The following is a 13,074-nucleotide window of genomic DNA, read 5'->3' as shown; positions in this document are numbered from 1 at the left end:
GCCAGGGGGCGAATCGGAGCTGCAGCTGCCGGCCTACACCACAGCCACAGCCACAGCCACGCGGGACCCGAGCCCCGCGTGTGACCTACACCCCAGCGCACGGCAACGCCGGATCCTTCACCCGCTGAGCCAGGCCAGGGATGGAAGCTGCGTCCTCGTGGGGGCCCGCCGGGTTCATTAACTGCTGAGCCAGGACAGGAACGCCTCCTTTGCTTCTGATTCCAGAAAATTTTAAGCCCATTCAAAAGTAGGAAGTATATTAAACCAGCGGCCCCAACCATTGGCACCTCGTGGCCAATCTCCTCTCAGCGGTGCCCCCGCCACCCCGCTGCGCGTTTCACTCTGGAGACAACTTATCACGAGACAGCGCAGCGTGTCGCCCACAGACAGCTCGGGAAGTTTCCCTCAATGAAGGCTCTACGAGCATCTCTGCTGATTCCATTAGTGCAGCTTTAAAAACTCATCACCATTGAACAGACTGTCAGTAGAAAGATTTACAATTTTTGCTTTAAATGGTCTGCAGGTATGGACATGTACGGATGTCTCCCTGCACCAGGGCGGCTGCAAAGGAGAGTGTCCTCGGGCTCCCGCCACCCCCACCGCCGGAGACAGGCTCGGGGAGTGGAGGGGGTGCAGGCAGGTTCGGGGCGTGGAGGGGGGTACAGGGAGGTTCGGGGAGTAGGGGTGCGGGCAAGTTCAGGGAGTGGAAGGGGGCAGGCAGGTTAGGAGAATGGGGGTGGGGCAGACAGGTTCGGGAATGGGGGTGCAGGCAGGTTCGGGGCGTGGAGGGGGCAGGCGGGTTCGGGGAGTGGGGGTGCAGGCGGGTTCGGTGGGGGGGCAGGCGGGTTCGGGGAGTGGGAGAGGAGCAGACAAGGGGGAGGAAGAAACCTCTCACTTCTCTCCTCTTTGATTTTGTACAGTTCTTATTTTGCATTATCATTTAAACGATTAAGCAAGGTATAAAATGCATGTTCGGTATGATTCACATATTTGAAGAAATATGCTCAGAAAAATAAATGGAAGAATAATTTGCCAAATTATGTGTGGTAAGAATATGGGTAATTTCCCCCACCTTTTTAAAAAATGATTTTCACATATTCTATAATGAATACTCCATGATGAAGCCTGTATTTCTTTTACAATCGGAAATGTATTTAAAAATTAAGAAATTACCTTCTGTCTAAGTAAAAACCAGTAACGCAGAGAACGCTAACTCCCCGGCAGAGCTACGACTGCTGTTGGTTAAGCACAAACTGCTCTGAGAACAGAGCTGTCAGGCCTCAGGCGGTCACCCCAGCCGGTGCTCTGGAACCAGAGTGCCGGCCCGGCCACGCTGCACACCTCCAGACACACCAAGATCGACACGGCCCAGACACACACAGGAGGGGCCTGCCCGCCGCCCTCTGTGAAATCTCCTTGCAGCAGCTCTCCTCAAAATATGGGCTTCTTTCTTTCGCTATCAGAATCACCTGGGGGGCTTGTGAAAACGGAGCTCCTGGAGTTCCCGTTGCGGCTCAGCGGTAAAGAACTTAACTAGTAACCATGAGGACGAGGGTTTGATCCCTGGCCTCGCTCAGTGGGAAGGATCCGGCGTTGCTGTGGCTGTGGCTGTGGTGCAGGCCGGCAGCTGCAGCTCCGATTGGACCCCTAGCCTGGGAACCTCCGTGAGCTGTGGGAGGAAGAAGCCCTACAAAAAAAGGAGGGAAAAATAAAAGTGCAGTTCCTGGGCCGCACTGACCAAAGCAGATGCAAGGGCCCAGCTATGCTTTTGTTCACCACTGGACACCCAGCACCGGGGACATGACAGCCCAGAGGAAGCGCTCAAGTCAAGACTAAGACAGGGGAGCTCCCATCGTGGCTCACTGGTTAACGAATCCGACTAGGAACCAGGAGGTTGCAGGTTCAGTCCCCAGCCTCACTCCCCAGTGGGTTAGGGATCCAGTGTGGCTGTGAGCTGTGGTGTGGGTCGCAGACGTGGCTTGAATCTGGTGTTGCTATGGCCCTGGAGGCTAAAGCTCCGATTAGATCCCTAGCCTGGGAACCTCCATATGCCGGAGGTGCGGCCCTAAAAAGACAAAAAAAAAAAACCAAAAAAAAACTAAAACAGGTATGAGGGGCCCTTCTGACGAACCTCTCCAGGGGCCTGGTCCTCCAGGGCACACGCAGTGAAGGAGAAGCGGGCGGCGGGCCCGCCCCTGGAACAATCTGGCATCAGTGGCTTGTTCCCCAAGGAGCAGGCACCGGGCTGGGCTCACCCCGCACAGTGGACTTACTGGCTTTGGCATTTCTGGCTTCGGCCGCTTCCTCCTCCTCCTCCTCCTCCTCCTCCGAGCTCTCCGAGCTGCTGATGGGGTCTGACACGCGGGTCTTCTTGGCCTGCAGGGCTGCGTCTTCCTCCGCCTTCCGCTTCCGGCCAAGCTCCGAGGTTCTGCAGGACAAGGGTGACTGACCTGCTCCACCGAGGGACAAGGGCGACCCCAGGAGAGTCAAAAAGGAAGATCCTCCCGCCCCTCCCGCCCCCGAGGAAACGTGTGTGAAGCTACAGAAACACTGTGGATGCAAGTTTGGGGTCTGCAATCTCACGCCATCGCGTCCTTACAGCCACCTCTGCGTCTTCAAAGCGGCAGCAGCGCGCCGTCCCTGAGCGCCCCGGGCCGGCACTGCGGACACAGCACGGCAGTCGGGCTGGGCTCCGGGGGCTCCAAAGCGGGGGCGCCTGCACTGCCCTCTTCCTGGCCTGGCCTCGGCTCCAGCACAGCCTCCTCAGAGGCCTCCCTCCCACGGGACCGGTTCTGCCCTGCCGTCCTGGGTCACATGCTTCTCTCCTGTTATTTCACCCACTTCCTGCTCGACGCCCCCCCCCCCCCCCCCCCCGTACAGGCAGGCCTGGGAGGGGGGTGCTGGCAGGAACCCTCGCGCCTCACTACAGCCCCTCGAGCGCCCAGCGCAGGCTAAGTGACGCGCCCAGGGGCAGGAAGAAGGCTGGGGCTCCAGGGAGGGGGTGAGCACCCAGACGGCCGAGTCGCGGGAACTTGGAACTCGGAAGCCGTGTCGCCTCTGACCCCAGCCCCCTGCCCGGAGGGAGTCCCTGTCTGTGCCCCGTGGTCTCCAGCTGGGACAGACGCGGCTCTGCCACAGTCTGGGGTGTGCTGCTCGGGCCCCATGTTCCCAGCAAGGCCACCTGCCGGGATCTTCTGCAAAACCAGGTTCGTTTACTCTGAGGCCCAGTTCGCTCCGCCTCTCTCCTCCCAGCAGAACGCAAGCGGCACAGAAGCAGGCGTTTTGTCTGGTTCGCTCCCAGCTACGGTAAGAAGAGCGCTGGCGCACGGCAGGCGCTCAGTGAACCCTGGGGGTGGGGGTGGGGTGGCCATGCCTCCGGCGGCAGGTGTAGCGCGTCATCTGCTCTTCTCTATTTCACGGGTGGAGATGGACTTGGGGAGGCCAAGTTTGTCCACGGTGATCCACTTGTCGCTGGGTTCGCACCACTAGCTAGGAGGGCTCTGGTCCTCAGCGCCCCCCACCCGAGGAGGGGCCTGTGCAGGGAGGGGTGGCGGCGGGCCCGCTGAAGCAGTTCTCTGGGAAAGGAAGTGCCAAGCCCACGCCCAGACACCGGGCAGGAGGAAGGGGGGCCCCGCGCACCTAGCAGCAGAGCAGAGACAAGACAGCTCTCCCCCGGCCGAGCTCTCCACCCGAGGGGGCCCCGACACCAGCCTGCCCTGTTGGCACACCCGAGGCCAGGGAGCCCACCCTCCACAGCAGCTGCCCTCATCGTGGCGACTGAGACCCACTGCTTCCACTCGGAAGCTGAGCCCGTCTTCCTCGAGCAGGTACATTCATTCCGACTTCAGTCTCTGAGGCCCCCGAGGACCCCCCACGCTCTCCGTCCTCAGAGATGGCAGACCTGGTCCCGCACCTGCCTCTCTGCCGCCTTTTCCATCTCGGACCTCCTGTACCCCTGCCATTCCTCAGGGGACACGATCAGGTCCTTCACAGCCCGAGCTGCTGCAGTTAGGCCGCTTCACGGGCAGAACGACTGTCCCCGCGTCATTCTCAAACCACTCCTCTGCTGTCCCCCCATCACCCCTCCCCCTTGTACACGTGGCACAGGCTCATCACATTCCACGTGCCCTTGAACGCTCTCCCCCCATCAGGCTCCTTCCACGCAGGTGTACAAGCCAGACACCCGGGGGCGCCCGGCGCCCCCGCCGCCCCCGCCCCGTGGCTCTTGTTGGGACGCCGACGCCCACACACCGGCCTGCCGACCTCACCCCTGGCGGCTTCCCCGCCCCGTGGCTCCCACGGCGCTGGGGACAAAGACACGCCTTCACGCCGTGGGTCGGGCCCCGCTGACCTCGCCTGCTCCGTGCCTGCTGCTACTGGCCTCAGCGCCAGCAGGTGCCCCGCCAGGGCTTGGCCTCTCCATACCTACCGCCTAGTTCACTGCCCACGCCCCGATGCGGTCACATCAAAGCCCAGAGGCCACGCTAAGCTGTTAGGTGGCCGGGCCCTGGACACCGCTTCTCCCCACCCTCACCGCCCCGCAACTTCCCCGCCCTCGTCTCAGTGTCTGAGGCCTGTCTCACTCCAGACAGCATCTCTGTACCTAGAACAGACCCGACTGACTGAAGGAGGACCAGCTGCTGAGAAGCTTCGTCCTTAAGAGGCGCTGATCCCAGGTCTCAGCATCCTCTCCACGACCAGACACCCACACCTGGGATCTGGCTTCTTGGAGGTGACAACAGAATCTGCAGGGGGGATGGGGGCAGCCCTAGACCAGCTGAGAGCTGGGGGGCTTGTCTCCCTACTTGGTCCCCGGCGCCCGCGGACTTACTGTTGCCAGTGCGTGTAAATGTCCAGAAGGGTCACAGGCTGAGTCAGGAAGCTCTTCTGCAGAGAAACAAAGGGGACGCAGCAATTAACCCCAGAGCACAGCAAGGGTCCTGCCCGGGCCCTGCTCTCACGACGTCGTGATCCCCAGCAGGGGGTGGTTGAGAAGGGATCCTTTTTGTTTGCTTTGGACGCCGCACCCGCGGCGTATGGAGGGTCCCAGTCTAGGGGTCCAATTGGAGCGACAGCTGCCGGCCTACAGCAGCCACAGAAATGCAGGATTCCAGCCGCGTCTGCGCCCTACACCACAGCTCATGGCAGCGCCAGATCCTTAACCCACGGAGCGAGGCCAGGGATCGAACCCGCATCCCCATGGATCCTAGTTGAGTTCTTAAGGTGCTGAGCCATGACAGGAACTCTGAGAAGGGGATCCTTCTGCTCTGGGAAATATGCCTGCTTGGTCCTGCCGGCAGCAGCCAAACCTTCCAGAGACAAGCAGGGCAGGCCCTCCCGCTAAAACCTTCAAAGACAATATGGCGGTGAGAGGGACCCTTGAGAGAGTAGAGGGGAATGTTCCAGGCCAGCATTTATCCCCCACCGCCCCAGCCGCCCCAGCACGTTCCAGGCTTGGGGCCACCAGCCAGGACTTCCCCATCTCCGACCTTTGAAAAGGCCGGGCTGGTCCATCTCCCAGGACGGTTCGAACCACAGCCCAGACACTCGCACAGTCCACGCACCTGCCGGCAAGAGACCGGAACCAAAGGGCACCAGTCCTCTGGGAGCAGCAGAGGCCCTGGATCAGAGGCCTGCTCTCCCTGCAAATGTCAAGAGCCCGGGGTGTCAGGTGCCCCAAGGAGGCTGAGTGAGCAGTGCCAGGGGTCTGGGCAGTGAGGCCAGGAGGGGCACCTGCAGTCAGGGAAGCGCCTGCTACCTGGAGCGGCTACTCTTCACCTCTGCCAACGCCAGGGTCTTTCTAACACAGGGTGACCGCAGTGCCCACAGCAGTCGCTGCTGTCAGGCCCGAATGAGACAACCTAGGCAGTGCCCCACACGTCAGCAGCAGCAGGGAGACCTCGAGTGTCACTTTCACGCTCCTGGGCCCCAGGCACACGGCCTCCTCGCTGCTCCTCACAGGGTCTGGAACCCCTCCCTCAGGGCTTGCTCATCTAGAAGGCTCTCTCCTGCCAACTGCAGGGCTCACTTCCTCGCGTCCTTCAAGTAGCCTTCTCAGTGAGTGGCCCTGGGCCCCTGCCGGCCTTACTTGGACCGCAGCTACAAACACCCCACACACTGTTCCATTAACCTAAAAAAAACAGTCACCCGCCTGCTCCTGCTGGAAGTGTGCTCCGGGAGTGCAGGGTACCTTTGCCCAGGCAAACGCCGGGAGAAGATGGGGTCGCTCCTGCCCGCTTGTCCATATCAAGTGGTGTTAAGGAAAAGGCTACTGAGGTCGAGAGAGGATTAGGAGAGGCACAGACGTTGTCCTGGGGCCGTCCCCCCGTCAGTCTCGAGCATCAGGACCAGAGAGCCTGCGCCACAGCTGAAGGGACACTGACTCGTGGGGTCAGAAGCCACCATACCAGCTGCAAACCTTCCAGTGGCTTTGGCACCCCTTCCAATGAGACCCAAGGGAAGCTGCCATCAGCTCCCCAACCTCTGCCTCCCCAGGGAACCCTCTCCCCCTGCACGCCACACTTCAGCCCCCAGAAAACTTTCCAGAGGCCTCTGCTCGGTGGACCCACCTCCCTTCTCTCAGATCTCACAGCAGCATCCACCTCCGCAGGAAAGCTGCCCTGGGTGTCCCCACAAGGGCGTCTGCGGTCCTGCCTTAGCACCTGTGCCTCATTCCCGGCACGTAAGGCAGTGTTAAGGTGCAGAACTTTAGGGGTTCTTTGATTCATCCGCTACCGGATTTAGACTCCAGGACGGCGGCTGGGGGCCGTGCCCACCCTGAACGCCAGATTAACAGCTGCACGAAGAAGGGATGAAGTAAGAAAGGACCACACCACGAGTTCGAGTCCCAAAGCTATCCCACTCGGGACGGCAGGGCTAAGGGCCTGGGCTCCAGCTCAACCAGGGCGCCTCCGGCCCCTTCTCTCCGTGCTCTGCCCCCTCCAGGGCGGGTCCTAATCCACTCCTCGGACTCGCAGCAGCCTTCTCGCTCTAGGGGGCCGCGCCGAGCCACGTGGCCCGAGACTCGGGAAACTTTAAACGGCCGCTCCCAGGAAGGGGGTGGAGGTAACGGGCGCGGGAATTCTAAAGCGCTACGCGTCCGATCTCGCGTCCGGGCCCGCCCACTGCGCAGAGGGGAAACTGAGGCCCAGGGGAACCAGAGCCGCGCGGGTGGGAGGCAGAGGCTGCGGCTCCTTCGGCGGCCCTGGCCGCGTCCTGGCGCACCTCGGGATCCGGCGCCGGGCGCCCGCCAGGCGGCCAGAGCAGGGGGCGCGGGCCCCTCGCCCTCGATCTTGCACGCGGCCCTCGCACACGGCCCGCGCACGCTTACCTGGCCGCTCTGCTCCTTCACTTCCCGCGCCGCGCGCACATAGCCCGCCTGCAGCAGATGCTGGTAGATCAGGGGAAGCAGCTCCCGCCGCTTCCTGGCCTCTGCCATGCCGGCGACCCCAGGCCGGTCGGCTTACCTGCACGCCCCCTCGGTCCCCGCCCGCCACTTCCCTCGTGCCCTTAGACCTCGCGCTCTCTACTTCCGGCTCCTCTTCGGGGCGGGGGGGGGGGCGCCGCGCGGCCTGCCGGGATTTGTAGTCTCGTCTCCGGAAGGGGCCGGTCCCGCCCCGATGGGTGAAAGGGGCGGGGCAAGGAGGGCAGGGAGACCTCCCATTGGTAGGGGCGTGGTCAGACCCGGACCCGCCCCTGGGCCTCTGAGATTTGAATGACTCCGGGTGAAATCCTTCAGACTCGCTCCTCAAAGGGATCGGCCGTCAGTTTAGCTGTCTCTGAACTTCCCAGTCCGTATCTCTCTCTAGACCCGAACTTTCAGCTCCCCACTCATTTATTCACTTCGCATTTTTTAGAAACCCTGAACCGAGTAGTAATTGAAATTGTTCTTTCATTCAGTGAACCACTAGTCACTGAGCATCATTCCTTGAGCTAGTGCTTGGCCAGAATCCGGGGGATAGAAAGATGGATAGGATACGGAAGCTGCCCTCAAAGCTCACGGGGAAAGAGGGACAGTCGGTAACCCAGCAGCTATGGTTCAATGTCTCCTATGCCTTGTCCTGGACAGGCACGCCTGTGGGAGAAAGAAGGACGGGTCCCTAACCCCAAGGAGAGGTCTAAGCTGAGGCTTAACGATGCTGTGGGGATTTCTAGGTGCAGAAGAGAAGGCTGGCATTGCAGGCACAGGGCATGCAGGAGTGTAGAAGGAGAAACCACCCCGGTCCAGGCTGGGAAACCCACACATGAGCCCCCGGGAGTGCTGACGTACTGTAAGGTGGGGAGGGTGAGGGAACAAGGGGGACGCGAAAGGATGGAGACGTTAACAGGGCCCAGAGCACCCTTCCCCCAGCCGGAGCTTGCACTTTGCTCCAAGGGCAGTAAATACCCTCGGGTGGTTGTGTTCAGAAGGGTGATCTGGGTTTGTAAAAGATTGCTATGACCAAAGCACGGGGGATGGATCTGTGGAGCACAGAACTAGATGTAGTTGTGGGGGGAGGTTTTCAGGGAGAGGGTGAGCTGGACTGGGGATATCTGAATCGGCTGTTCCTCGCGTCATGGATCTTGTGGAGTTCCCTGGCAGCGTGGCGGGTGAAGAATCTGGTGTCACTGCCGTGGTGGGGGTTTAATCCCTGGCCCGGCAACTTCCACATGAGAACTAACTTCCGCAAAGGCGTTTCTGCGTGGTGCAAAAGCACAGCCAAGGGGAAAAAAGCTCCTAACTTGACACTTAGTGGATCCATTGAGAAACTGAGGATAGCATAAACCACCTAATTTTTTTTTCTTTTTGGTCTTTTGTCTTTTTAGGGGGTACAACCACGGCATATGGAAGGGGTGCCCATGCTAGGGGTCAAATCAGAGCGAAAGCCACAGCCACAGCAACATGGGATCCGAGCCGCATCTGCAACCTACACCACTGATCTCACAGGAACGCCGGATCCTTAACCCAGTCAGCGAGGCCTGGGATCCAACCTGCATCCTCACGGATGCTAGCCGGGTTGGTTAACCACTGAGCCACAGCGGGAAGGCCAAACCACCTCATCTTTTCGGCAGAAGAAACAGGGACAAGACCAGGTGGCCGATGGAAGGTGGTGAGTGAGGAAGGGGAGGAGACTCGCGCACATCCGGCTGTTTAGCAAATACGTGTTGAGCGCCTACAGCTGGGGGTAGAACTGTCTGTAACCCAGCAGGGTTTAGAGTCTAATGGGGAGACACAAGCTAAACAAGCAGTCGTACAAACACAGCTTCAGGTGAGTAAGGGCGGGAAGGAAAAGGAGTGTTTTCTTGAAGAAGAGTAGATTGTTGAAAAGCCACACTGAGGCGTTCCCGAAGTGGCACCGAGGAAACGAATCTGACGAGGAACCATGAGGCTGCAAGTTCCATCCCTGGCCTCGCTCAGTGGGTTAAGGATCCGGCCTTGCTGTGAACTGTGGTGTAGGTTGCAGACGCGGCTCAGATCCTGCGTTGCTGTGGCTGTGGTGTAGGCCCGCAGTGGTAGCTCCGATTCCACCGTGGCCTGGGAACCTCCATATTCTGCGGGTGCAGCACCGAGAAGCAATAAGTAAATAAATAAGAGCTCTGTGTGCGGGGGAGGACAGGTAGGAGGAGAATCCCAGGCGGAAGAAAGAGCCTGTGCAAAGGGCCGGAGGCGGAAGGCGCGGCTGAGAGAAGGGGTGGGGGGGAAAAGCGGCTGTGGGGGCTCACCCAGGGCAGAGCAGGGGAGGGGCCGAGGCCGGTGCCAGGCCAGGATCTCTCTCTTCATCCTCAGAGTGATGGGAAGCCCCTGACAGTGGAGGTTCAAGAAGGACAGGATGACAGGTGCATTTTAAAGTGAGCCAAGTGGAGGGGGAGCTGTGTGCAGCCGCAGAAGGACACTTAGTGCCAGCAGCACAGGCGGGCCTCCAGGCGAACGTCACGGGGCGGTGCTGCTGGCATCGAGCTGGAAAGGTTCCAATTATCAGGAAGTAAATCGTCCTCGAGATGCGTGGGAATACGGAGTCCCGGGAGCGGACGGGCTCTGAGGTTTCCGTGCCAACAGACAGGCTGTGCTTCGCACTGAGATGCAGAAAACTTGGGGGGCCGAGCAAGGAGGGTAGGGTGTGGGGGCAGGTCCCACTTTGGATGTGTTGAGCTGGAGGGGCCTTTGGGATGCGGATAACAGCTGTGGAGGCCCCTGGGGGCCTGGGTCTGCACTCACGTGAGGACGGGCAGCTGCCCGCAGAGAGGCGGTGCTGAGGCTGAGGACCAGGGCTGGGTTGCCCAGGGGCAAGAGCAGGAGCGGGATGGAGCTGTGAGGCACACCCTCCCCAAACGAGGAAGCACCTGCCGAGGCTGAGGAGGGGGCCCCAGAGGCGGGAGAAGACCCGGGGGAGTGGGCGCGGCCAAGGAAACCCAAGGGACGGAGCGAGTGTCAGGAGAGCGGGAGGCGTCCAGGGGAATGTGCCAGGCAGTCGAAGGACCGAGGGACCGAGGGACCGAGGGACCGAAGGACGAGGACGGGACAGGCGGACATGGGCCCACGTGCGTCTTTGGGAAGCGCTGTTTCTGCAGTGACGGGGAGGGTCCGGGGGCCGTGGGCCTGAGCAGCGAGGCGGGCGAGGGAGGCAGGGGTGCGCCGAGAAGGCTGCGTGGACTGGGGAGAAAGGGAGGCCGTGGCGGGCCGGAGTGTGTTTCGGTGGCGGCGGAGGCCGGTTGGAGAGGGAAGGAGACCCGAGCTCGCTCCCAGGCCGACCAAGGGCGGGATTCGTTCAGGGCGGGGGCCGGGGTTGGGGGGGGGAGCGTCGTGCACGAGCACGTGCGAGGGGACGGGAGGAGGCGTGTGGGCGGCGGGGCTGCTCTCAGAGCGGAGGAGGGCAGGCGTCTCTGGAACCAGAAGAAGGACCGAGGAGGAGCGCGGTGCAGATGCAGAGGTGGGCCCGCAGTGGGATCTGCGGAGGGAGACTGCATCTTGCGCTTCTATTTTTTTCCGCCAAGTGGGAGGCGAGGTCTTGTGCTGAGAGGAGGGAGAGGTGGCGGGGAGCCTGGCGGGAGGAGCAGAGGGTGCCTTCCAAGAGCGGGGAGCAGCCTTGTCCCCACATCCCCAAGGGCCTGACGGTGCTGACGACCCAGCTGGTTGGAGTCATTACCTCATGTGTGTCCTGCCCCACGGGCTCGGTGACCTCTTGCCCATGTGCAAGCGGGGGCAATACTTAGTGGGGCTTATCCAGGCCCAGGGCTTTGCCAGGTTGGGGGGGGGGCACAGGGGTCTGAAGTGTGGGCAAAAGAGATGCCCAGCCTCTGAGCCCGGGGATCTGGCTGGGAGGGAGGGAAATGAAGACAGACCCTGTCCATTTGCAGGGAGAGGCAAGACGGCTTGACGGACGGGGCGGCCCGGAGGTCAGGGACCAGGAGCCTGAGCTCAAGGAGGGTCAGCCACTCGAGGGGATGGCAGCGGGGCCCTGGTTGCGGACTGGGTGTGGCTGGTGGGCCACTCGCTGAACAGGGGCAGGGGAGGCTCCCGCAGATCACAGGGAATATCAGTTTTTCCTCCTCCAGGAACCGGTTTCATCCCCTGGGGCATGAGGCCCGGGCTGAGAGCCTGCCTGGACAGCAGGGAAATTTCCCAAGGCAGGATGCTGCTCGCCAGTGTCCGGACCAGAGGAGGGTGGAGGGGCCAGGCCTAAGGGCGGAAATGCGGAGGCTTCTGGGGGCAGTGGGAAGACACTGGGTCTTCGTCCTTGGCTGACCTTGGGAAAAATGGACAACTGGTATTAAATTAAAAACAGCAAATCAGGATGGTCGTATACGCCCTTGGTCTGGCGGCAGACTGTTTGCTTCTGTTTTCTTCCTAACGAAGTTCGTCTGGGGCATTCGGGCTTTGTCCTCGGCTCCCGGGAGGCTGCCTCCTCTCTGGACAATTTCTCGACCTCCTTGATTTTGCAAGTCCTGCCCTTCATTGAACTGCCTTGGGGCCCAAGCAGAGAATCAAGCACTAAACTGATGAAATATAAGACAGCAACAATTAAGACAGCAGCACACAAAACAGAGCATGAAGAAAACCTTGGCCTCAGAGCATTTTTCCCCAACAGTCAGAAAAGGGTGTCTTTGTCAGCGGCAGAAGCCGGAGGCTTCCAGACCCCTCAACGGTGAGCGCCTCCCGGGTAAGCGGCCCAAGTCGCCTTGGATTCTCAGCGGACACCCGAGCCCTGAGCAGAGAGAGGGCTGCTGGGTCCCACAGCTTCCCTCCCTCTCCTGAAATGACACTTGCTCTCCTTTTTTTTCCATCTCACTGGAGATTTTAAAGGTTATAAAAGATCGAAAGTCAGTCCCGAAGTAGCAGGTCTCACAGTTCATAGATACGCAACGACGGAGTTCATCTTCCCGCCCCTTCCCCACCCTCAGCCCCTCCATCCCAGGACCAGTGCGAGGGGCTTGCCTGGGGTCAGGTCCTTCCTGCCTCCCTCTGCGCAGACGGACACCCCTCGCTGGGTTGCAACCCCGTGTCCTCTGTCTGCTTTTACTGAAGGCGGTCCTTCTAGGCACGCGGCTCTGCATCATTGTTCCATTTACCAGCGCGTCCCAGCCGTTTCTCCAGACGTCCAATCGGCCCTGGACTCTTGAGGGATGGGAACGGCTCCCGTTGGCAAAGTGGGCACCACGGGCTGGTACTGTGCACCCGAGCGAGCCCGTGCCTGGTTATCAGCCCTGTTTATAGATGAGAAAACCGAGGCTCGGAGAGGTCAGGGCCCAGGCCACGCAGCCCGCGTGGCGGGACTCGGACACGCTCCAGCCGTGGGTGTCCTTTGCCACCCCTGGTGGGACCGGGGAACAGGCAGGGGCGGGAGACAGCATGACGCGGCTCAGTCCCTTCTAGCTGCTGCTTCATGAGTAGCACTGCTCTAAGCAGCTGAATAAATACAGTCGTGCAGACCGGAGCCTTCGTTTTGGTGGGATGCTCTCAAAAGTAGACCAGAGGAGATGCCAGGTTTACTTCGATAGCTGAAGTCTGGTCAACCACCAAAAGGCCCGTGGCAAATGCACCGTCCGAGTGACACGATTCTTCGCTCTGCGGTGTTAGTTCTCCGAGCGTCGAGGGGC

General features: G+C 60.8%; 1 protein-coding gene across 5 annotated transcripts in view; it reads right to left on the bottom strand.

The window, feature by feature from the left end:
* The window catches only part of TCOF1 (treacle ribosome biogenesis factor 1), a 32,740-nt gene extending 25,216 nt beyond the window's left edge, over positions 1-7,524 (bottom strand). For 3 of the 5 annotated variants that reach the window (XR_014839146.1, XM_021085022.2, XM_085015078.1), the window contains exons 1-3: positions 7,331-7,524; positions 4,832-4,887; positions 2,274-2,428 (exon numbers count right to left, since the gene is read on the bottom strand). Coding sequence is in view for 3 of the 5 variants with exons in the window: in XM_021085022.2 (XP_020940681.2) it covers positions 2,274-2,428; positions 4,832-4,887; positions 7,331-7,438 (319 nt within the window). In the remaining 2 variants the exon portion in view is untranslated. The other 2 variants (XR_014839145.1, XM_085015077.1) reach the window with 2 other exon arrangements.
* Positions 7,525-13,074: the final 5,550 nt, after the last annotated feature.

Source organism: Sus scrofa, chromosome 2 (genome assembly GCF_054392235.1).
Source record: "Sus scrofa isolate SSC_HxYL_T2T_F1_AM1 chromosome 2, Sscrofa_HxYL_maternal_Yorkshire_Landrace_v2.0, whole genome shotgun sequence".
Classification (NCBI taxonomy): Eukaryota; Metazoa; Chordata; class Mammalia; order Artiodactyla; family Suidae; genus Sus; species Sus scrofa.
The sequence above is the reverse complement of the archived record's forward strand: the minus strand, read 5'-3'. Positions and strand labels throughout refer to the sequence as shown.